Genomic DNA, 24,689 nt, shown 5'->3' on the forward strand with positions numbered 1-24,689 from the left:
TTCCTCTTTACTCCAAATCATGCCTGCACAGAAGGTTCAATGTCTTTGTCCTGCTCTACCACCACTTCTTGTTCTGATTTAGCAGCAGCAGTTTGGGCTTTTAGCATTTGGTGTCTGCTGGAAGAGGGATTTGGCAGCTGGAATAGCTTGTACAGGCCAAAATACCCTTCAGAGGAAAGGTAGGAGGCCAGATGGAGCTGTCCCATGGGTTGTATCTGGCACAGGAGCTATCACTTGGACAAATTTGATCTAATTTTCACATTAGGTAAAATTTGTAAGTCTACCTCTAATACAGTAAGTCACTCAAATACCAGACCCTTCCATTTGCACAAGGGCATGCACAGAAAAAAATGTATTGCAATTCCATGCATTGCAAGACATGCAAGATTTTGGCCAAGCAGAAAAGCGTAGTACTAGCCTGTCCCTCAGCACAGTGTATTTAGGATTTGCTGCCAGTGCTGATAGCAAGTCCCTGAATGAGGACAGCTCTTGGATTTAGTCATTGCTCCCACTACTATTTATATATCTAGGTAGTGATTCTAATACATAGTTACTATTCTGGGCCTGAGTTCAGGTTTCTGGTCTCAAAGGGAAATACTGTCATCTCTGTGATATCTTGTAAGGCTGTCTCTTCTTTTTGTTCTCATTCTCTCTCTCTCCCTCTTTTGCATTTTTGGCTATAGAGTAGCCCGATTTAAACAGGATAAGAGAACAATCACTGCATCAGAGACTTGTTGATAGCCTGCTGATTAGGGTACTCTCTTGGGATATTAGGGGCAATGGTCTGAGCAACTCTCAAGATGGGAGCTCTTCTGGATAAATTTTTAGCTGCTCAACTGTTTTATAAAAGACAAGCACTTGGTACCATTGCTTCTACCTGATTACCTTCTGTGATGAATAGACCAGCTGTGGGGATATCCAGAGCAGCGGATATTGTTTATCTTGGCTTTAACAAGGCCTTTCACATGTCTCTCATAGCATCCTTTTAGCCACACAGGGAAAATACAGGTGGCCTTCAAGGTGAGGAGGGCTTAATGGTTTAAAGTCTAACTGGCAACTGGTTTTCAGCAGTCTTCCTCAGGGGTAGACTCTGGGGCCAGTACTTTTTAACATCAACAACCTGGCTGTTGGGATGGCATGAACCATCAGCAGGATCAAAAGTCTGACACTAAATTTGGCAGAGCTTTTAATATGCTGGAGGGACAGCCAGCCACTCACTGGGACCCCAGTGAGCCAGAGGAATGGGCTAGCAGGAACTTCATGAAGCTCTACACAGGCAAATGAAGTCTTTCAGCAGGGACAGACTAGCCCTGTGTGACGACAACATAGGCAGGGACAGGCTGGCTTGGGAGCAGCTTTGCAGAAAGGACTTAGGGTCTGACAACAAGCAGGTTGAGTAAAGTGATTATTCCCCTCTTCACAGCATTTGTGACGTTGCACATGGAGTATTATGACCAGTTTTTATTCCCCTGGAACAAAAAAGATAATGACAAACTGGAGAGAACCCAGCAAATGACCTTGGTGTTCTCCTTAACCACACTAACTAAGCTCACGGGTCCAAGTTCCTGTTTAATGTAGGCCGTAACGACTTAACGAAAAGTCAAGCTGCTTGTTAGAGCCTACGTAGGTGGATTTCTGGTGTGATGCTGTATGCTCTTACATGCTGATGGCTCAACCCCTAAACTTGCTACTGACGGTAGTGAACTCTAGAAATGAAGTAACTTCAGAAGTATTGAAGAGAATTCCTACAGTAAATACAGAAAATTTGGTATGTGTACGGTATTTGGTAGGTGTACGGCCTATGTGACTTTAATACATAGTCATGGAGTATTAAAATGGTGATGTTCTGCCCTTGAACGCATCAGTTCTACATGGGTTAGTACTAAAAATCAGGGTTTATAAAAATAGTCACCACTCAAGTAATATGTGTTTGATACAGCTGATTTATATAGGAAGGAAATGCAATTGGGTAGGATCTCTCTCTCTCTTTGTGTTTATTCAAGAGGAAGAAAATGTATTCCAAAAAATTTAATTGACGTTTTCTTGTCAGTTTTGCTATTGCCCCTTTAAAAGTTGTTAACAAAAAGGTCCCTATGTAAAATACTTGCTTACAGTGTCTACGTGGTCTCTGGCAGACACATCCCCTGAAGTTGTACTAGCCAGCTTACTACCTTTGGCTGGGAGCCGGCTGGCCATGGCTTACTGGCTTCTTCAGAGGTCAGGGGCTCAGCTTCTGGTGGGCAAGAGCAGTGCAGCTGCGAGAGCCTGCGTAGGCAAGTCCTGCGCCTGTTTGTGTGTATTTCTCTGATTTTACTACGATAAATTGGTGAGTGTGAACTGGACTAAATGCAGCATGGCAGAGCACGTGGGCCCTCTGAAAAATAGCTCTGGTACCGATGAAATTTCTAGTTCATCTCACTGAGTTGTTCAGTTGTCATTTTTTTATATTTTTGTCATTAAGCATCATAGGATTTTTGTGTTTTTCCAAGTTTACTGGCATTGTTCTGTTGGTTAGGGATACGAAGTCATGTTGCTGGTCAGTTGGGCTATTCTGGCAAGAGCAAGGATATAGATGCAATTATTGTCCAAAAGTCATCCTGCCAGAACATTGTTTTCCACCTGGGGAACTGGGTTAAACTGAAATGTTCCCTCAAACTCTCTAGATGATAGAAGTAACTGTCTACACTTGGTGGACTTGCTGACATAGGTATATGGACAAAATTGTCTTCTGGCAGCAGGCTATTTCACAGGTTTTATCTGCAATCAGATAGGACAAATACCAGTTTTTCTTTAGCCAAAAAGGTGTTCATTTTCTTTTTGGTTTTTGCTTTTTCTTCTTAGCCAGATAAATGTACCCGTTTGTAGAAAAGTGCTGGGGTTTGAGTTTTACAGTTAAAAATCTTTATTTCTCATAGCACTTTGGTAGAAATTTTTGTAACTACTAAATTTTCCATGTGTTTTTTCATTAGGTAACAAATCTATTGCAGAATTACAGCTTTCACTGTAAATAGCAGAAAAGGATGAAATAGCAGTAAGAAGTAGTACTGGCCTAAATTAAACAGTTCCTGTTTTTATTGAAATTGCTATCAAACAACTTAATACCTTGAGCAAAACTCTTCAGGCTATTCTAGAAGAAAATTATATAAAATAAGTAATTGGTTTTATTTCATTAAAAGATGTATTTTTGATTCTCTTAGTACTTGAAGACGGCTAAGGATATTTATAGACATTTTCTGAATGTGGAGGACAGATTATCAGCAGGGAGTAGCTAATGGAAACTAGTACGAGAGCTTCAGGCTAGAAATACCACAAGGATCATGGCAATGACCTCAGACTAGTTGAAAATGTGTGTGGTGAAATAGGAGAGACAAGTCTTGAGGGTGTGGAAAGTAAGAACTGCGTATTGAGGAATTTCTTCCACACTGCAAGAGTTGTTACTGTAATAAACTTGTGTCTGCATAACTTTTGCAGAATTTGGTGATAAGGACACCAACTATGTGTTATCTCTGTATATCTGATAGCCAGGGGTGGGGTGGGGGAACAATAAGGGCCTATGCCACCCTTACAGTCTTGTATATTAGAATTTTGTCAAATAAAATCAAATAAAAATTGGAAGGATCTTAGCATTTTGGTTAAAAAAAAAATAAATTGTAAACTGGATTTTGAGGAAATGCTTGGCGGTTTTTATTGTGATCGCCTCTGTATTGTCCTGAAGTGTCCCAACAAAAATAGCTATCATCAAGATTTAAAAAATTATCCTTAGTTTTTAAAACTGATGCAATTCTCAACTAATAATTCTCCATAAATATGAGGAAGAAACCAGGGTGCATTTTCTCACTTTTGCTTGTTGGCATTGCTGCTGATTTCAGTATGAGGGAAAGTGCAGACAGAGCTGGGGACTCAATGGACATATGGTGGAAGATCAAGCTAAACCAGCATGAAAAGACAAAGACTGTCCATCATCTAAAAAAGATTCGGTTAACTGATGGTTGGGTAAGGACTGAAACAAATCTAATGACAACTTTACCAACCTCTAACTCAACATTGTGTTATTTAATTTACTTTACAAAACATAGCTCAGCTTGATTTCTGGCAGTTCTCACTGCTTTTCCTCACCATGTACTCCATGTTTCTTTGCCTTAAGATACAGCTTTCTTTGCTAGTTTATCTAATTTTCCATTCCTTATATATCCTGTACTAATTCCTAATATACTAATAGACTTTTTTGATGTTATTATTCACCCAACAAGATCTGGAGACCTCCTATATGTATTTTCCCTCTGTTTTAGTTATGCCTAGCTTTGCACCTTTGATTTAAAGAAATTCCAGATCTCCCAGTGCATCCAGGTTTTGATTGCTATAGTCCAACCAGCTCTACTAATTACTTGAAATTTTCAGATTAGACAGAAATTTCCAGAGGATACATAGAGTGGCTGGGTCAGAAGAGAGTAGCAGTGCCTTGTTCACACCAGTGATTTCTGGTTCTGTGGGAAGGTTTCAATGCTCTAGCACCCAAGCACCCAACATCAGCCAAATACAGATATTATCATCAATTTATACTTCTCTTCAGACAGGAGCCCATAGTTTAACGTGTTGCTCAATGTAAGATTTTTCAGTGCAGAAGTTTGCAAGATGTCTTGCCTACACAGAGACTGTGCTGTAGCTTTACAGGAAACTCATGAACTCCAGTTTAAGCTTTGACTGTATTTTATTTCATAACACTGAGGAGTTATTTAACTCCTCTGCCTCAGTTTTCTCTTCTTCATTATGAGAATAGAATTGTGAGAGGATTATGTGAATACCAGTATTTTTCCATTTAAAATTCATCGTGTGGGAGAGTTAACTGATATTTGTACAGGTCACAGAAGATGACTCAATCATGTTTGCTAACTTATTCTTGATTTATCAGGTATTTAACTTTGCTGTTGTGTGCTTCATGTTTTTCTCTCTTAAATAAGCAGTTTGTAAGGATAATTCCTGTTCTGTAAGTAAAAGCCAGTTGTGATTAAAGCTCTCCTAAGCATCTACGCTGCCCAGCACTGAGATCGTTGTTAGCAATATAACCATGATAACGTGGTGCTTAGTCAGGGTTAGGTCAGCACCGTGTATTAATTAGATGGAGGTGCTGAGAGATGTGAGATGAGTGGTGTCATGCTGCCTGCATAACGTAAGCTTTTGCCATAAGGAGCAAACCTTTACCAGTTTTAACTAAGGAGTTATGATCTTACCAGTATGGGTACAGTGCTGAGTCATTTTGGTTATGCAGCTCCTTGCTTTAAAGCCAGCCTGGACCCCATGAGTTCAGGTATGGTTCACCGTTAATGCTGTGTGGGCATGTCCTCAGCTGCCAGGTGGGTTTTACACCCCAGCAGCAGTATCTGAGCCAAGCACCTTGCCATGCATCTGGCGTGTCTGTGTGAGCTGCAGCCACAGCACAGGCAGTCCTCTAAGCTGTGCCAGCTGGACCAAAGGTGCAGGATGGCTGCTCCGGGCACCCTCTAAACCCAGTGCTGGTGGGTTCAGCTTGTGCAGGAGGCACTGCCTATGTAAATCAGGTTAACAGCGGATGTTTCATTGCACTGTGTTGCATTTCATGTAGACCATGAGAGCCCTGAGAGAAATGACAAAATGTTTTGCAAGTCCTTCTGTCACTGACCCTTGGTAAAGGGGGAGCAGAAGGTCTTTTGTCTTTGAAAGGGCTCTGTATGCAGAGAAGGAAAGGGTGATCATGTGGTGTGTTCGCATGATCATCATCAGATCTGGGTTTTATGCTTGTAAACCTTTCTTTGAATATGTCCTTTCACCTCTTGGGTGTTTAATTTCCCCTACTATAAAACATGCCTTTCTGTTGACAGGAATGTTGTGAAGCAATTTGTATAGAGGTTTAAGTTTCTAAGGCCTGGCTTACACGTAAGTGTTTTCTGCTATGGCCTGTGTTTAATGCCATGGCCTGTTGCTGATAGGGTGAAGAACGATCAGAAATTCCAGAGGTATTTCTGAAACTAAGTTATACCAGAATGATGAAGGAGAAAGCTTAACATGGCAGTTTGCCTTGTAGCTGTAGGAAAGCCCAGGCCTGGCAGCATCTAGGAGCACCTAGAAGTGGTAGCCATGGTGTTGTCTGACTTGGACTTTCAAAACAGTTGCATGGTGTAGTTTCCTTGTTCACACCGATCTTCATACCTGTCTTCCTAGAGTAGCAGGGCATTTCACAGTCCTGTTTGCTTTGTGTTTTATAAAACTCGGCACAATCTTCATGTTTCAGGTAAATCCATTGTAACAGAAGCATAAGTGCAAGACGGACTTCAGGGTACATGGAGACATTAATGGCCATTGTGTTTAACTTTCCAGCAGGTTTGCTGGCATATGTACTATGCATTAACAAAAGCTGTGCCTGAGTTATATTCTATTTCTTCTTGCTGTAATTCTCCATGGGAGTAATTTTTTAGCTGAAGGTAAAACAAACCTCAGAGCTCCAGCAGCTTTTATGAAGTTGGGCCTGTGGGTATTGCCAGTGTTCAGAGTTTCAGCCCAGCAATGTGTGGGAGAAAAATAGCGTCAATGACTTAAAATAATGGATTTTGAGTCTCTTTATCCAGCTGAAGCTGGATTTTTAGAAGTGAGCAGTTAGTTTTGTCAAATAGGAAATGCCCTAAAGCATTGCTGTATCATGACACGGATCAGACAACTCAAGAGAAAATGCAGTAGTTTTTTTTAAGGGCATGTGATTTAAGGGAGAGTAAGGAAAAAAGAATTTATTATGCCTTTGAAAATGTCTTTTACCCTTACAGTAAGATTGTGGCCAAAACATTTCTCTGAGTTGTATGTTAAACTTGTGTATTTTAAGGCATGATCTTTTTGGATAACATGCATATTTGCTTTGAAAATCCAAGACCCAAAGATAACTGTAATTTTGTTTTGGATCAATGTTTTGTGGGAGTATTGAAGGACAGGCAGAGTCAAGACTGTTCTGAAATGATTTAGACTTGTGTATAAGGAAGATGTTTCAACTCTACCACTTTTGTGTTAAATGGTTTCAGTAGCTCAATATTCAGCGTATTTTTAGTGGCCTGAAATGCAAAACCAGCATTTTCTGCATTCTGCACTAACTTTTAAACTGGGCAGAAAAAGAGAGTCACACACACCTGCAAAGCTGATATGCAAAGCCTGTATTTTCAGGCAAAAAATAATTTTTTGCCATTTAATCCAAGAAAGTTCCACATGCCAAAATATAGAAGGTTCCTTATGTTCTTCCTAAGAACTGAAAGCTATCATCAAAAATGAATATGTTTATGCACATCTTGGAACAGTGAAATAAACACAATCATTAAAAACATGTGTACTTAATTTTTTTTACAAATATAGTTAGTTTCTGAATTCTAAAGAATGTTTAGCTGCATAGAATATTTGAATGAGCACTAAAAAGCCAATTTTACCTAGAAGAACATACAGAAATAAATGATGTCTCAAATTAAAATTAAGAAAAAGGAAAATTAGTTTAATAACCCATTAAATGTTGGCATTAAAAATAAAATTCTTAGGAAAATTCTCCTCAGTCTTTGAAAGATAACTAGTGACTTTTCAGTCTGAAACAATTTTTCTACTGAAAGGAAGATGGAAGTTTGTAGTAGGATTTATAAAGGGTCTGATTACAATCTTAATGAAAGAAAAAGTATCAGCTCTTGATAATAGTAGGAAAATGATGTTAACAGCTCCATTTTATAAGAGCAGCCTAATATTTAATAATGGTTAGGTAATGTTGAGTAGTCTGGTTAGTATTCAGAAAAATTAACATCTTCCTTCCCTGGGTCCAAGCACAATTACCTACCCACTGATTGTAGGAACATCTGCCTATGTATATGTTCATTCCTCTGTAGCAATTATGGACAATATGGGGACAAAAATACTAAAGACTAAGAGGAAAGAGGGCTCATCTTAGATTAAAATGCCCTCTCTTCTTTTCATTAAATGCCTTTGTATTCTAGGACCTTAGCTTTTTCCCTTGCTTTTGCTCAGTGTTTGCATCTCAGGACTATAAACTGCCCATCCCATTGCTGATGACTTTCAAGTGAGAATCATTGAGTTACCATCTAAGTTTTGTGATTTGCTGAGATTTGATGATGACTGATGGTAATCGCATTGAGGACCTTGTGTTCCCAACCCTCCTGTTTATATTGGCCGTGGGAGAACAACATAAGGTGCATCTACACTGCAATTACTATGGTGAATTCAGTTTGTGTAAAGTAGAATCATAGAATAGTTTGTTTCAGCCTACCTGTGGTGGTTATTGATAGATGCAAAGGCATGGCAGCACAGAATCTGCTCAGGCCCCAAAGTCTGCCTGAAAATGTAATAAAAGAGTAGCGGTTAGTTCAGCCTGAATGCTGTCCTACCATTATGTCGCTAGCAGCATCCAAACTGGGAGGTGTAAAACTGCTCTGATTGTGTATCTACATGAGCTGCGGTGAATTCAGTATAGATGTTTCTGTAATCACTACTTCTTAAGCAGATCTGATATTGTATTCCTTTTCCAAATACTTACCAATGGCTAGATAGCTTTTGAGCCATTTACAAAGCATTTAGCTGTGGCAGGGCCTCTCAGAGAGCTGGTGGAAATACAAACTTCAGTGGTATTTTTTTCTTTCTTTTCTGCATTTTTTTTCTCTTCCATCTCATTCTGGGCTGCTAAATGTCTGCAATGTGGAGGCACCAATATATCTTGGGGGCCACCCAGCTGAAAAGCAGCTTGGCAGAAAAGGATCTGGGGATCCTGGCGGACACCAAGTTGAACATGAGCCATGCAATGTGCCCTTGCGGCAAAGAAGGCCAATGGTATCCTGGGCTGTATTAGACAAAGTATGGCCAGCAGGTTGAGGGAGGTGATCCTTCCCCTCTACTCGGCACTGGTGAGGCCACACCTGAAGCGCTGTGTCCAGTTCTGGGCTCCTCAGTACAAGAGAGACATGGACATACTGGTGAGAGTCCAATGAAGAGCCACAAGGATGATTAACTCGGTTGCACCTCTCTCCTGTGAGGAAACGCTGAGAGAGCTGGGACTGTTCAGCCTGGAGAAGAGAAGGCTCAGGAGGGCACCTCATCGATGTATAGAGGTACCTGAAGGGACGGTGCAAAGAGGACAGAGCCAGGCTCTTTTCAGTGATGCTCAGTAAGAGAACCAGAGGCAATGGGCACCAACTGAAACATGTGAGATTCCCTCTGAACATCAGGAAATACATTTTCACTGTGAGGGTGACCAAGCACTGGCAGAGGTTGCCCAGAAAGGTTGTGGAGTCTCCCTCCTTGGAGATATTAAAAAGCTGTCCAGACAGCATCCTGGGCAACTGGCTGTAGGTATCCCTGTTTGAGGTGGGGGGGGTGGACTAAATGACCTCCAGAATGGCCTTCCAACCTCAAACATTCTGTAATTCTGTGATCTGCCATTTTAGTGTCTTTGGACATCACTGCAGAAGTTATACCTGCTCCATCTCTTGCAGACAGCAAGAGAGTAAAGGTGTTTCTTCCTGGCACCTGAGATGGCTGAGAAAGAGCACAGTGGGCTCTCATCAGTCCATGCCCAGGCAGGATATCCGTGCCTTGGGTACGGACTGAATATGTAGGCTCAGCTGGGCTTACCAGATCCTGTTTCCTCTGTATCCAAAGTACTTCAGCTGAGCATTTGCCTCTGCATCTGCTCCCTAGTGCTGTGGATCCCAGGAAGTTCTGTAGTTTGGCTGCAGTCCTGTGACAGCCTGTTCCCTGCTGTGCAGGTCCTAATGAGCCTTCCTACATTGGAGCTGCTCATAGAAGACCTTTTGGTGGTCTTTAGGAGCCAGGCCCAACATGGTCAAAGCTAATCAACCCCATCAAGTCCAGTCTGATTACTGCTGTTGATTGAGATGGCTCTTCTCAGTGCTTCAGTCCTTGGAGGGCTTTGTAGCTCTGGATGGCGTGGGACTGGGCTGTAGCAAAGCTAATGAGTCACACTCGTTGTGCAGTACCGGCCAGTGGTTAAACTGCTGGTTATGCGGGAGTCAGCAGAGCCCTGGCGGGCCAATACAGGCATCGTGGAAGAAGTACTTAGTATCCCTTCACTGAGTCCCTTGTCTATACTATCAATGTTTTTTTCCATTATCGAGCATGTCACAGCCTCCCATTCCCTGAAAACAGAGGGTTAGCTATATCAGAATGGCATTCTTTTTGTCTTGAGTGAATAAGAATGTCCATATTTTGTAATCCAGCATCTAAGATTACTCATGTTTCTCCCCGAGTGCTAAGGATGACTATTAACACTGCTGTGAAACTGAAAGGACTCAAAATTGCTCTTGTTTTTGTGTGAGACCTCAGTTTTGCTCCCGCTAGGAGTTTCACCTAGCGCTTTATACTGTATAATGCCAGCAAATTGAATTGTGAATATAAAATTGCTACTGCTAAAATGGAAATCTGTTTTGGTGGGGTTTTGTTGGATAAGCACGAGGCTAAAATGCAAAATTTATGTTTAAGGGAAACTGTGTGATATAAAAGGATAAAGTTCTTCCTCAACTGCTTTATGAAAAAGTACCTTGTGATTTACCAACACCTTCCACTGCAGAGCAGACTTGGTGTGCTTGGGATTTTCCATTATTCTTCTTAAGGTAAACTTCTGGTTTATCTAACTGAAGAACAGTAAAAATAGGCTTCTCAGTGAAGTGCAGTACTGGAGCAAGCATATTTATCAAGGCACAACCATATCACTGTTCTATGCTCTATTCCAATAGCGTGTTGAAAAGGAAAATGTTGTACGTGCTTTATGAGTAAGGAGTGTGAGTTGATTCTTCTCCACTCATTATGGGCTTGGTCTGTGTTCCTCATGGACTTTGAAGCCCAGATCATTTCTGTGCACTTAAGCATATGTAACTTGCTATTATATTTTGCTTGTAGGTGTTTTATATCTTCAGTATGGAGATGAAACAAAGCAGTTGAGGATGCCGAATGAAATCACAAGCACAGACACAATTCGTGCCCTTTTTGTAAGTGCCTTCCCCCAGCAGCTGACGATGAAAATGCTGGAATCACCCAGTGTGGCCATTTACATCAAGGATGAGAGCAGAAACATATACTATGAATTGTGTGATGTGAGGTAAGTAAACATGGAAATACAGCTGTTGGGTTTTTTTTTTTTGTAGTGCACTTACAGAATAAGAAGGAGTGGCATTGATAAGTATCTGACAGATAGTGGCCTGACACATAAAGGCATGTTCAGTGGTATCTGAGTAATATGGGAGGTTTGGTCTGACACTGCCTTCAGCTGTAGGTACAGTATCTGTTACACAAGCCATTGATAAATGGTGTACCTTGTTCAAATATTCATATACTACATGCAGGTTCACATATTTAATATTTTATTGAATTTTAACTGAGACATAAATATTTAAAATACAGAACACAAAATAAACATTTACAGAAAAACTGTATTTTATTTTGCTGGCAGAGCAAAGCCTGATCCTTGTCAGCCTGAAGTTACAAATATGAATGTCACCGATGTCCTCACAACAGTGCCAATTATTTGTCACCTAACACTGCTAAAGATCTGTGGTACTGGTGACCGCTGCTGCAGCAGCCCCAGCACCTTCCTATTTCATGTCAGGATTGAGCAACTGATGCAGTCACTTCCCTTCACTAATTCAGAGCTTGGTCAGTAAATGATCTGACTAACATCTGAGTGCATCTTTCTGTCCTTTATTTTGTGGGAGTGCAGCTGCTTAATTAACCATGTTCCTTCGGTCCTGATGTCTGTGCTTTTTGAGCACAGGGACCAGGTTCTTAGGGTCCCTAGGAAGTCCCAAATCATGTAGCAACAAAGCTCTCGGACACACTTCAGACATGTTAAACTCTGTAAAACTGTGCAAGGAAATATGGTGGGCCTTTGTGCCATCCTTTTCATAAGATGTGATAAAAAGAATGGACAGAGGAGCATAAGAAGATGAAGGAGAAAGCAGGAAAGGTGTTTCCTCTCTGCCAGTCTACCACTAGTGCAAGAAAATGATGTGAAAGTAAGAGAAGTGTACTGTCCACCGTGGCCTTATTTCTTCTGGAGATCCTGTGGCTTAGGTGCTTCTCCATATAATGTTGTAGTTAAAAGAGCAAGTTGGAGCTTTTCTAGCCTTGCCACTTCCAATTCTCCCATTCCTCTTCTTAGTCTTTGAACAGCACTGCATTCCATTTTCTCTCCTCTGTCTTGCTCTCCCCAGGCTGTCTATCCAGTGTCTTGTCATTAGCCAGCCTCTTGGATTTCAGTTTCTGTTATTTTATCTTCCTTGCTTTGCAGACTCCCACACCCCTGTTTGGCCACTGTAATGTCTGTGTTAAGACCCATCTGATTTCTTGCATCATCATTCACCATGTGCTCAAGTTTCTTATACATCAAACAGTCTATTCACAAGATTGGATCAACTGATTAAATCAAGATACAGATTACTACGTCTCTGTTGGCAAGCACATTATTGCCAACCGTCACCCAGCCCATCGGCTTCTTCTCTCTCACTTTATCCCTCCATCTTCCCTTGAGTTTCAGAATAACAGTTTATGACTTACTTCATCTCCTCCCTGCCTCCGAGAATGTGGTTGCTGATTATCTTAATACCACTCCACCTTTTTTTTCCCTTGCTGCCATTGCAGGCGTCACTCTGCCAGCCTCAGGCCTGGCTCAATCCCAACATCTGCTTCCTCTGTTCCTATGCCTGTATTGTAGAGCATTTCTAGAGGAAATCCCATGACCCAGCTGACTTCCTCCATAACAAAATTCCCTCCTTCAGTTCTGCCACCCTTCTCACTAAGGAAACCTCAGCAAGTCCAGCTTAATGGAGTCCAAGGCATGCACTACCAGCTGCATTTTCACCGCTTTTGAATAATTTCCACAACAATTTCTCCATTTCTGTTCCTTACTCTTCACAAGATCTTGCCAGTATCTCCCCTCAGAGAACAGATGAGTTGAAGTGTCATTTTTCTCTCCTGTGCTTGCCATGTCTTCCTTCAATTATCTTCTTTCTTCCTTGTCTTAAACACAGGTATTTCAGTCAACTCTTTAAGCTCTCCACCTCCCTCAGAGGCTATCTCATGTTCCTCTGTGCCTTGCATCCCTTGCTTTGTCTTTTTATTAACTTATTACTCTATTAAAGTGCCTACTTTTACATTGCTAACATGTTTCTGTGCCTCCCAACAAAACTGTCCCTGAACACAACATACATTTCCACTTCCCACCCCATCACCTTTCTCTCTTGCGCTGAGCAGTCACTACAACTGTTGGCTGGAGTTTTACTCTTCTGATTCTGTCCTAGACCCATTTCCAACCTGTCTGGGGTTTTATTCTTCTAATTCCAACTTGTCTTTTGTTCCCTGCTGTTCCATTGCAATTGTCAAAGTCAACAAATGGCCAGCTTTTGTGAACACCCTTTTTCTCTCAGATCTTTCATGTACTTTTAATATTTTCTTCTTGAAACTTTGATCTCCCTTTGTTTCAAGGGCTGTTCTTTCCTGATTTCTTCCTGTCTTTCTCCTCTCCTTTCAGGTATCATTTGAGAGGTCCTCTTCTCAAACATTCATTTTCTGTTGTGTTTTTTCCAGGCTTTGTCCTCCTTCCTTTTTCTTGTTTGTACTTGTCTCCATCATCTTATTCCTGTGGATTAGTTGAATTATTATACCTACCTGGGTGACTTTCCCATTTATTTTTCTGTCTCTTCTTTAGGATGGGATTCATCTGACCAAATGGACATTTTTGCATCCACATTTTGAGCTGGTTGTGATTAATCCTATAAAATTGTCTGATAAATTATACATGCCAGAGAACCTAGCTGTTAATGTCTTCCCTGTGAATGTCTGTAGTTGGATGACATGAATCCTACCTCTTCTATCCAAACTAAAATCTTGATATTCTCTTTTAATATAGTCTCATGGACCATTAGTTTCAGCCTAGCTTATGTTCCCCTTCGTTAGGCCATCACACTCCTTCCCCTTTTCTTTTTTTTTTTTTAAATCACTGGGGACAAAGCACTATCTTTCTACTTAAGCTCATAACCTGGTCCTTTTCTTGAAGTGGTTCAGGGCTCTGCATCCAGTGTAGATTTCAGACTTTTTCTGCATACCATCCCTATGATGCAACCTTTCCTTTCCCACAACGTAGTGAAAAAACACTCAGCTAATTCATCAGCTTTTTAATAGCAACTGCTATAATGGTCTTTTCTCAGCAGTTGACACAGGTAATCTTGTTCGCTCTTACCCATTCAAATGAAGCAACAAAGATCATTCTCTGAGTTTCACAAGCAGACTGTTTCACGTGCATTTTTTTCATTTGTCCTCTGGCTGTATCTTTTCCATCTCATTAAATATAAACTACTCGTCTTCATTATGAGGGCTCCTCCAAGCCCACTTCAATGCTACTTTTCATTTCTTGTTCAGTACCAAGTGCCATCTGCTTCCACTTGGTGAATAATGCCAACTTTCATTCTACATGTCTTTAATTTTCAAACAAGTGCCTTCACGCTCTCTCTCAGGCAGCCCTCTAATGCGCTTGGAAGGCGTCCCCTGCAGACGTCCGCAAAGCCACTGTGTTGGTCTCCTTCCAGTCCCACCTTCCCGCTCTCTCTGTTGCATTGCCTATTCAGAGCATGCCCATGGTCCCAGGATCTGTTTATTGCACCTCTGGCTGGAGATGCTATGGTCTTCTCATTTCTTTTTGTTCCCTTATCTTTCTGCAGCTATCCTGTTGTATTTTGTGTCTTCTATTCACCTTGTAAGCTGGCAAAGAGGTGGTATTCCTGGGGTGTTTATACAGCACACACAGATCAATGAGGCCTTTGAACATGCCAAGGGCATCTGGGAGCTACAGTAATGCAAATAATAGTAATAATAAAAGTACAGTAATACATACCTGTTACCAGTAATTTTTATCTTAGAATAGCAACATGAGGTGAAATAGAATTCACTTCAGAGATCAAATGGCTAGTATTTTGGTGCTTTGCCTTGCAGCAATGTTTTACTTTAAAGTGTCATGTTTCTACAAGAAATATTTACGGAGAATGCTTTTAAAACAAACTCCAGCTAGTTGAGGTACCATCTCATAGCCATCAGACAGAAAAGACAGCAGATAAAATTTATTTAAATGAATAATATACTGTTTCTTGAACTGAAGATGAGAGAGCTTGCTTTGTATCGAAAAGAATATATTTCCAAGTCTGAGGCAGAAAATGGTAACTGAGACTCCCAGTGCAAGTCTCAAAACGAAAGGGTCACATTTGCAAGATGGAAAACAGTTTATGTTACCATAAATAATTGAAGAACTTGAACTTGCCGCAAGGTAGCTATTTTCCTATGCAGTCTACAAGTAAACACTCATATAAATACTGAACTTCTCATCAGCCCTGCAGTTCTTAAACAGAAGGCACTGATCTGTCTCTTAAGCTGTGGGGTTTCTTTAATAACTACTTGACATCTACAACAGCAGCACAAGTTCTGACTAGCTACCCATTCAAAGCAATCACTGATTGTAATATGACATTGTAAGAAAGAAATTGGACCTGCCCAGGAATCCTTTCCTTCATTTTTAAATGATAATCCCAGTGATTAAGATCAGTTCACTAGACTTGTAGCTGCACCTGGAGGAAAGGAATTCAGTCACATGTGTAAGTAAATTCTCTGGAGATCACTACTGGGAAATGAAAGGAATCGCAGCTTTGAAAGGATGTAAGTGAGCATAGACTGGAGGCTTTGCTGCTGATTAAACATGAGCAAGAGATCAGCAAAACTCAGTGCAAATGTCTAAGCCATAAAATTATTGGAAGGTAGGTTTTGAAACAAAATAGAAAACTAATGTCATCTAACTCTTCCCTAAATGTAGTAGTTTAAAAGTGGACTTACGAATGACAAAGCGTTGGGTCCTTATTAAACAAAAACATTCTCTTTGGGCTTTCCATTTAAACCATTTCTGTAGTAGCTTTCATCAAAACCTTTGCTTGTTTATTTGTTTTTGTAGTTCCTATTTTTTCCCTTAAAAACCTATCTTTATTATAGATAAAGTTTAGAGGAAGGATTTACCTGCTACTGAATTTTCAGCTTTTGTGGATTTTTTTTCAGGTTTGTGAACAAGCTGATAATTAGAATTGCCTCAAGAAAAATTGAAGTTAGAAAGAGTGCTTTTCTTTTGATATTCTTGCTTCTTAGAATAGCAAAAATTCATGTGGGCTGTGTACACAATAAAACATGTAAATATTAACTAAATCCTTTTGAGTGCCGTGTAAATGTTGAAGCTCTATTGTCTTCAAAGTGTTTTCACTCTATGACAGGATCTTGAAAGAAACTTAACACTATCTAATTTTTATGGGTGTGGAGTTGTAGCAAAAGAATGATACTTCCCATGGGAAAGAGAATCAAAGTAGGCTTTTGTTTGTTTGTGTGTGTCTAATATATGGCATTTAGGTTTTTCTTATAGGTTGGCTGCAGACCTACTATGTTTGTCTGTTACCTGAAACTCTCGGGCAACAAAGTAAATAAAACTACTTTCATCTGTTATCATTGCTGATTCTTTTGATTCCAGGAATATTCAAGACCGATCTTTCCTTAAAGTTTACAACAAAGATCCTGCACACGCATTTAATCACACTTCCAGAGCTGTAAATGGAGATATAAGGGTAAGTAGTAGTGCTGCATTTATACTCCTCTTTCTTCCAGCTTTTATGTTAAATGTTTAAATTCTTGACTGTCATATGTACACAACAATTCATAAAATCGAGGGTATGTGTATGACACGCATACAGAAGAGGGAATTGATAATGCTTACCGTAACGTTTCTTAACTGCTTTGCTTTTTCCAATTACTTGCCCTGAGCATTAACTGGTTTTTTGTTCTTGTTTACTAGCATTGAAGCATGTGAATCAAAACATAGCCTTTAATTACTTATTTTGGGACACAGACAGTTCTTAGAATTTATACAACTTCTTATTTCGTGTTTCCAAACCCTTTACAGTGAAGTACGGCATGGTGTTAGTTCACTCCAGCAAGGCTTCAGCATGGACTGGTTTGCAGTAGCTGAGCAGCTGTACCTAGCTTGAAGTCTATTGAAACACTTTGTAAATCACCATTTCAAATAACAAATTCTGATAAATACCTGTTGTGGTTTAAATGGTTTTGCCTTTTTCTAAAATTTTCTACCTGTACTGAACAAGGGCTAGTATATTTGCATTTTCAAGTGAACATTTTGTATTGCGAAACTGTAGCAAAGGCATTTGAAACATATTTGATTTCTCTCTGTTGCTGGACTGTAATCTGCCACCTTGATTCCGAGAGGGCAGGAGATGCGGCCGTGCGGCACCTCTTCCGCCGCGTTACCCACAGCTAACGTTGCAGCAGTGGGGGGGTGGTGGTGAGATTCCACAACCTCATCTCCTCCCCACCCATCCTGGGTCTGTCCCCAGGAAACGGTACCAGCAAATGAGCTCAATGGGGCCAGAAGGGAATGCCACTACTGTCCTGCCCGCTTTGTGGCTTTTATGTGTGCTCCAAAGCTGATAGAACTCTGCAAAAAATTTCCTGTGAAGTGGTTTGCTTAATTGTATATCTGCTTCTTCGTTTCATTATCAATTCTGAGCATGTCACACTGCTTTATTATTAATATTTCATGTAAGTACTTCTGCTGTTTCAACAGTTTAGGGCCTCATTATTTTAGAAAGATCGCAATAGTTTATTTACAGGCACTATTCTCAACCACCTCTCATTTATGTACTTCAATTATAAAATGGTCCTTTTGATAGGTCAGAAATCTAGTTACTTGATTGTTCACACTGCTGCACACACAACATGAGAGAGCAAATCGATGGGCTTCAAGGGAATGATGTGATAGTTTTTAGTGTCTTCTTTAAGGTCCTGAAATTCTTCAGTTCTAGTTATATCCCTGTAGCAGTAGCTGGATGTATCTGATACATCTCATTCATATTCGAAGACATGACATGCTGTCGTTGTGCATTATGACATTAACTCATGTAACAATTTCACTGTGGCTTTACAAAGTTATGCTATACTGTTCTTGTTCCATGTGCAGTGGGTGCTGAATGTGTCTACTGTGGCTTTATTTGTGTGCTCTAGACCTGTTTTCAGATACGGTTAACTACTGTGTTAGCTACATGTACTCAAAAGTAAAAATTACTTCTTTGGCCCTCTTCCAGGCATTTACTGCCTAACAAAGTTGTTTCGAACACAGGTGCTGCTTCTGTGCAAAAACTGTAATAATTAATTTGTATTGTTGTGTTGTACAACAGATATGCGCTTTACGCCTCCTGATTATGGGTGAGTTATCTCTCTTTGGCCATAACTCAAAAATAATGGTGACACAGCGATGACCTTTGCAGAAGTGGTGGTTTCATGGTAGAATATTGTATTTTGCTTGCTGAAATGCCAAAGATGCCATTTCAAAATTCTGCGCATCCAACAAAACAGCTATTTTCTCATTTGGCTTTTCCTTTGCATTGGCAAATTTCTTGTCTTTCTGGTCTGAGAGGTGAAGTCAGAGCCAGGATGTTCATAGGGGCTTTGTGGGGAAACATGCAAAAAGTCTTCCCTTTGATCTATGTGAACTTCTGTACTTCAAAGTTACGAGCGTGGAAACAAGCGATTTCTTGAGCTCCGGAAATAATGAAACCTGTTTGTCTAAGGATGTGTGTTTTCTGGTTGGGTTCTTCCTTGTGCAGCAACGCTCAGATCCTAACTGAGGCTTTTCCCAAAGTAGAGGGATTTAATAACAGTCGCTCCAATCCTCATCCTCCAGAGTCCAAAAAGCTGGAGCACACACTGCAACTTTTCCTCTATTCAGCACTGTTGGATCTTCTCGCAAATCTCTAATTTGGCAAGATTTGTAGGGACATAGTAGTCTAATGGTTTCTACCCTTTGGTTAAATCTGGTTGAAATTTGCTTGCAGAGTCACAGGTTATTAGGTCAGGGGAGACAGCCACCAATAAGCAGATGGATTATCTATCCCTCTTTCCTTAGCAAACCAGATTAAAGGGGGTGGAAATGCAGGGGGAGTAAGTGAGAAACATGTACGTTTTATATACTGGTATTGCATGGTACCCAAAAGATTGTGGAAAAAGCTTTGCTTCTCATCTCTCCTTTTGTGCTTGTGCATCTTTGCATTGGGTAAATTGATGTTCTTCAATTTCATGTGATATATGAGTGCTAAATTCACTACAGTGGGAGGTAGGGAGTAATTCTTGTAACCACTGTGCTCTGCATCATGGTTAACTGTTTCAAAAAACCTATAGAAAAGCAGCTTATTGTCAGACCGGTTGAAAGAACAGTATTTAGAATATCATGAATTAGCCATTGTAAGTACATTTTTCCATGGTGATACTGTGAGTGTGGTTGTATCTCCTGGCATATGTGAGTTAAAGCTCTGTTTTTTTGAGGTTTGGGAAAGTTTTGCCTTTACAGATTTTTCTACTGTTCTCCTTCTTGTCCCTTTGGAACCTTTATCCCTGGGTTTGATGATGTTCAGGCTTCTATTCATGTGATTTATAATCATTTCCATGTAACAGACCCAAAATAATTTCAGAAAATAATGTTAGCTGCCAGCTTGGACACCTGTTTTAACTACCAAACAGATGTGAGACCTGTATAAGAATTGGCAGTAACACTTGAAGTATTAAGTATTATCCATATGGACAAGAAGACTCAGAATGTGTGAGAGGAATGTGGGATCTGTGAGTTTCAGACCTCCTGTCAAACCACGCAGCTTTCATGTCCATTAGTTCTAATTTTCCTGGTCTTCTTTCTGCTTCATGCATTTTTCTGAATGGGTTGTGTTTGAGAAAAGGGGTTTTGCTTGGGGTCTAAGCAAGTTCTAAGGGACAGTTTCTCCTGAAATCCTTGAGTGCCTTACTTGCTTACTGATACTGTGCCGAAGACCATGGTTTGTTTGACAGGTCTGCCGTGTTGAATGCTGTTCAAGCATGAGGTGGCCACATAGTGCCATCTCACTGAATATTTGTGTTTGTGTTCTTCCTTTTTTTATTATTCCTTTCCCCAAATGTATGCTGAAAATCCGTAGCAGCTGTTTTCCTTGGAGAAATGCGTATTCACATTGCTGCATTTCATTCATTTATTCCTTAGCCTGAGCTTGTAATGTTTATCAGCACTTTCTAGCTTTCTGTGCAACAATACTTTCTTTTGACAAATTACTGTCTTGTGTCCAAATGTTTAGATGATCTTTTTATTCTCTCTGGCATTGTTTTGAATTCCAGTGCAAATGCAGGTACACCAGCCACGCTGGTCTGTGCCGTTAAAATTAACATTTGTGATTTGCGTAGATTCGAAGAGGAAAAGACTTTCTCAGACTTGCTGGGTGTAGGGTCCAGGTTGCCTTTCTTCTCATGTTTAGCAGTGGTACATAGATTCAACATCAATAGATGACACTGAAGAACTGATGGCACATTTTCATGTGTTGCTGAACAAATTTAATTTCTTTGGAAGTGTCACAGCTCCTTCTATCCTGGCTTGTTGCTGTGAGCCCCTGGTGACTCCAAGTGGAAGGGATTCCCCCACCAAATGTGCACAGCATATCTTCTGTCCTTATTGCCTACACCCTCCTTTTATGGAGTGTCTAAAACGGGAAGAATCCTAAATTATAATCTCCCCCTTATGTCATTGCAACTTGTCTGTGTTTCTGGTGGTACAGTTGGATACTAATAATGTTGTTTTATGCAGTGATTTGTTTTGGGCTTCTTCTGTCTGCCAATTTTGAGAATCAGGAGAGAATTTTTGCTTCATAACAAACCAGTGGCTATTTTGCTTGGCAATCTTTCTCTTCCCAACCACCTGCCGTAAAGTCTGTGGGTGACACTTTGTTTTAAAATGTCCTAGACCCACCATGTTTTTGCTTAATTCCGTGACTTGCATAGCCCCGTAGCAGGTCAGCACTTCATCCCAGACCTCTGCTGGGTGGGTGAGGCCAGACTATCCAAAGAATGCTTGTTGTGGTCGCTGTTGTATCGAGGTACACTTTGAGGTGTTTTGGATTTTTTTTTAGAGACTGTTTCTCCAAGAAACAATTAGGATAAGTTGAGTCAGAGCTGAGTTGGGGGAGCAGGAGGTACCCGGAAACTCCACATTTTCTGAGAATTAGAATGGCAAAAAGGTGATGATGTTCCTGGCAGCGGTGGGGGTTTGGACTGCCAAGATGAGAGGGGATGAGTTAAAATGAGTTGTACGGTAAAATGAGACGGACATTTGATAAGTTGGGTAAACTGTTGTGCTGAATAGCTTTTATTACTGAAATTGCGCAACAGCAAATTTTCATTTTTCCCCTGAAAGCACCTGGCTAGCAGGTTGCTAACTTTTTAACTCTCTACAGTTAGATGCAATTTGTGAACTTCCAGAAAAAAACACTAAAAGTGCTAAAAACCCTCAAGCAGCTCCCCAAGAATTTAAAACATCCAAGGAGCCTGAAATTCAGTGCTGGTTTGCAGAAAAGATAGAGAGATAATAAAAACAGGATCATCCTTCTGTGTTCTCTAAGGTACCTGTAAACATACATCCAGCTTCTTTGAGATGTTTAACTTCTTTTCATTGGATTGTTTTTGATCTTAACATCAATAAACATAAAAGCCGCAAATGCTGCCAAAATTACATTTGTTCATTGCATACTATGGCTAAAAAAAAATAACAGCTCCTTGAACTACGTAGAGGTATTTAGGACAAAAGTATTTATTGGAAAAGAATTCAAGCCATAAATTGGGTGAATGCATTTTAGTGCTAGGATGCCTATAGGACAGCATTTATATAAGTTGCCATGTGTTTGCCTTACTGATCCTATTACTATAAAACTTTGTTTTCTTTTGGGAAGAAAAAGAAAAAAGAAAAAGCAAACGCTAATACCTCTATTATCTGATAGAGACCTTCCAAATGATACAAATCTCATCTTTCCTGCTGTTTTGCTGTCTGCTTTTTCTAATGCTCTTTTTGTCATTGAGAGGTTATGACAACATGAGCCATATTGTATTTATAAACATCACGTGTTTCCTTGATATGACTTGCAGTGTCTGCCAAACAGAACACATGGAAGAAACATTTCTCCTTAGCTCAGCATTGGTTTTGGTTATACTGATTTCCGGGACAGGAAAAATGCCTTCCTTACTCAGATTTAACTTTCATACAGTAGAAAGAAAGCCTCTGAGTGTCCATGAAATCGCTTGAACAGAGACACTGCAGCTCTTTTAGCCCACATACTTTGTCCGAGGAAAAGAGAAAAAGCGGTGTATTTTAAAAAGAAGATGTAATGCCATGTATTGCTGAAACTAATTCTGAATTAAAATACCTGCCAAAGTCGTCTAGAAACAGAACTCACCAAGAGATGTAAGGTAAGATGATGCTTATAAATAATGAAAGATATCTAATTCCTTTTCTTCTTTTTATTTTTTTTTTTTTTTGAACTAAAAGATGTTTTCAGCTTAACTGGAAATTTAAATCAGAACAAGGCAAACTCTTTCTTCTTCCTTGAGCCATATGAGAAAATAAACGTTTAATTGCTCTCTAAGTCACCAAACTCTAGTCTCAGATTTTATGTCTAGTTTCAAACCTACATATTAAACATAAACACTTATTTTTCCAACTTGCCATTACAAATTGTGCTGAGATTTGAACAAAATATATAAAAGAAGTCTCTGATGTTCTGGATTTTTTTTTTTTTTTACTGATATGGATTTTACTACTTTTGCTTTGAATGGGTTGTCAGTAGTTGCCAATTATTTATGCAGCTACAGAGCTGCAGACACTGAGAAGTAGCTGCATCAAATCAGACTGTGATGAAAGACTGTAAATGTACCTGTTCTCTCTCTTTCATATGTCCTTTGATATACAATAGCTACTGCTGTATAAAGCCTAAGTTAGTGGGAAAGTGGATAGAATTTTAAGGGAAAAATAATTTTTTAATTTTAGCTACACATAAACCAATATATAAATTTCAAATGTTATCTGGCAAAAAGTCAGTCTGTTTAAAGATACAGATCCTGCGTTATAGTTGGATGGACGCTGCATCGTGGCTTTTTTAATATGACGGCTATGTGCTTTGGCGTATTATATTTATTTCGCAAACATCGTGTGTAAGGAATATAACAGTGTAGATCGTATTACTATACCAACATTTAAAAATATATCTTTTTTTTTAAATTTTCAAATAATGAGGATGGATTTTAAGTTTATATCAAGCTGGCCGTTGAAAGAAAGTATCATGTTCTTGATATTAAACTGTTCAAGGAACATGAGCTTGCCGCACCCATGCAGTAATCTTACAGTTAGTCTAAGAGGAGTGTCATAGGGTAGATATCACAAACCAGTTACCTGGAAACTCCCAGAGAGTTTCGTCTGTGGAAACAGATCAACTTGCAACCACAATACAGTTGTTTTAGTGGAATTTTTAGGGAGAGAGTTCCCACTAAGAGGCCTGTATTCAAGCTAGCCTGCCTTTCATATTGAAGTTTGCTTAGAGCTTGCCCTGGAGCTGATGAAGTTACTTAATGACAACATATGATCTGTCTTGTGTGAAGTTCTCTTCAGCCCTTCATTAAAATTAGAAGTCTTATCTCTCACGTAAGTCTGAGGTTCTCAGGCAAAACTTTCACTGCCTTCACTGCAAGCTTGCCCTGAATAAAAACATAAGGGTTGGATTTGAGTCCATTTTTATTGTCTACTAGTTTCTGGCTTTATTCTTATTCCACCTCTTTTTACATAATGTTTCCTTGTTCCAATTCTTTAGATGCTTTACTCTTTTTTTTTTTTTTTTTTTTTTCCCCACTGGCCTTGCTTTTAGTAGAACAATGTGCACTAATTTGGCTGTTTGTTTACTTGAAATTCCTAAGTAGCTGGCAGACTCAGACTTTGCCAGAGCTCCCTAAACACATTAACAGATGATAAAATTGCTCATGGCTGTGACCTCCCTTATTAGGAGGGGAGGTCCTCCTTTACCTCCTTTGTAAACCAAGTAGCTTATCTGAATTGCTGGAATCCCGTAAGCCAAAGTCCAACAAAGCTTTATGACTTCTAGTTAGCTTTCTGAATGAGCTGTTACTTGAACAGGGGTTAAAAATCACTTTGTGGAGGTAGATAATTTGGAACTGTGGTTCCTAGAACCCAAGTAAAGCTAGAAGCAATGTTTTTTCTTCTTCAAACCTGCCATTCGTTTGTCATTCAGGACTTTAGCTTTCTCAAGAAGTTTTTCAGAAATCCAAAATATGATACTTCACAATCATGACCCAAATTCTCTGCTTTCCACTGAGTCTTCACTTCAGTATGTTATTAGTTACCTGCCTCTAGATAAGCCTAATGAATACTAAAGAGAATTAATTCTGTCCCCATCTTCCTTTTAACAAAGAGGAGTTAACCAGTACCTGGTGTCTAGGAGAACACAGCTAGATATCTGAGGACCTTGATTCTTCTCCATGTTGGATCATAATTTTTCTAAGGGCTCTGGAAAACTCATCAGACTTCTGAAAATATGAGCAGTAAAAATATCTTTTCTTGGATACATGTAAGATCTGGGGTTAAAAAAAGCCTCAGCTGGCAAAAGCAAGACAGTTGCAAATATCAGCAGGCAACAGGACTCCATGAGAAATGATGTGATGCTGAAATTATTTTTTGTGTGAATATATGCCTTTCTTACATAATAGCAAATTAGAAC

At 39.8% G+C, this 24,689-nt stretch overlaps 1 protein-coding gene across 16 annotated transcripts in view; it reads left to right on the forward strand.

Annotated features, from left to right (window-relative positions):
- KIAA1217 (KIAA1217 ortholog) overlaps positions 1 to 24,689 on the forward strand; it is a 377,218-nt gene that overhangs the window by 283,502 nt on the left and 69,027 nt on the right. For 15 of the 16 annotated variants that reach the window (XM_087776760.1, XM_087776747.1, XM_087776756.1 and 12 more), the window contains 2 exons: positions 10,918 to 11,116; positions 16,565 to 16,658. In XM_087776760.1, the coding sequence (XP_087632886.1) occupies positions 10,918 to 11,116; positions 16,565 to 16,658 (293 nt within the window). Of the gene's footprint in view, positions 1 to 10,917; positions 11,117 to 16,564; positions 16,659 to 22,086; positions 22,375 to 24,689 lie in introns of those variants that run through there. The other variant, XM_087776836.1, reaches the window with a different exon arrangement.

This window comes from Nipponia nippon, unplaced genomic scaffold (assembly GCF_047370975.1).
Source record: "Nipponia nippon isolate SJK-2023a ecotype South Korea unplaced genomic scaffold, ASM4737097v1 scaffold_1, whole genome shotgun sequence".
Taxonomy (NCBI): Eukaryota; Metazoa; Chordata; class Aves; order Pelecaniformes; family Threskiornithidae; genus Nipponia; species Nipponia nippon.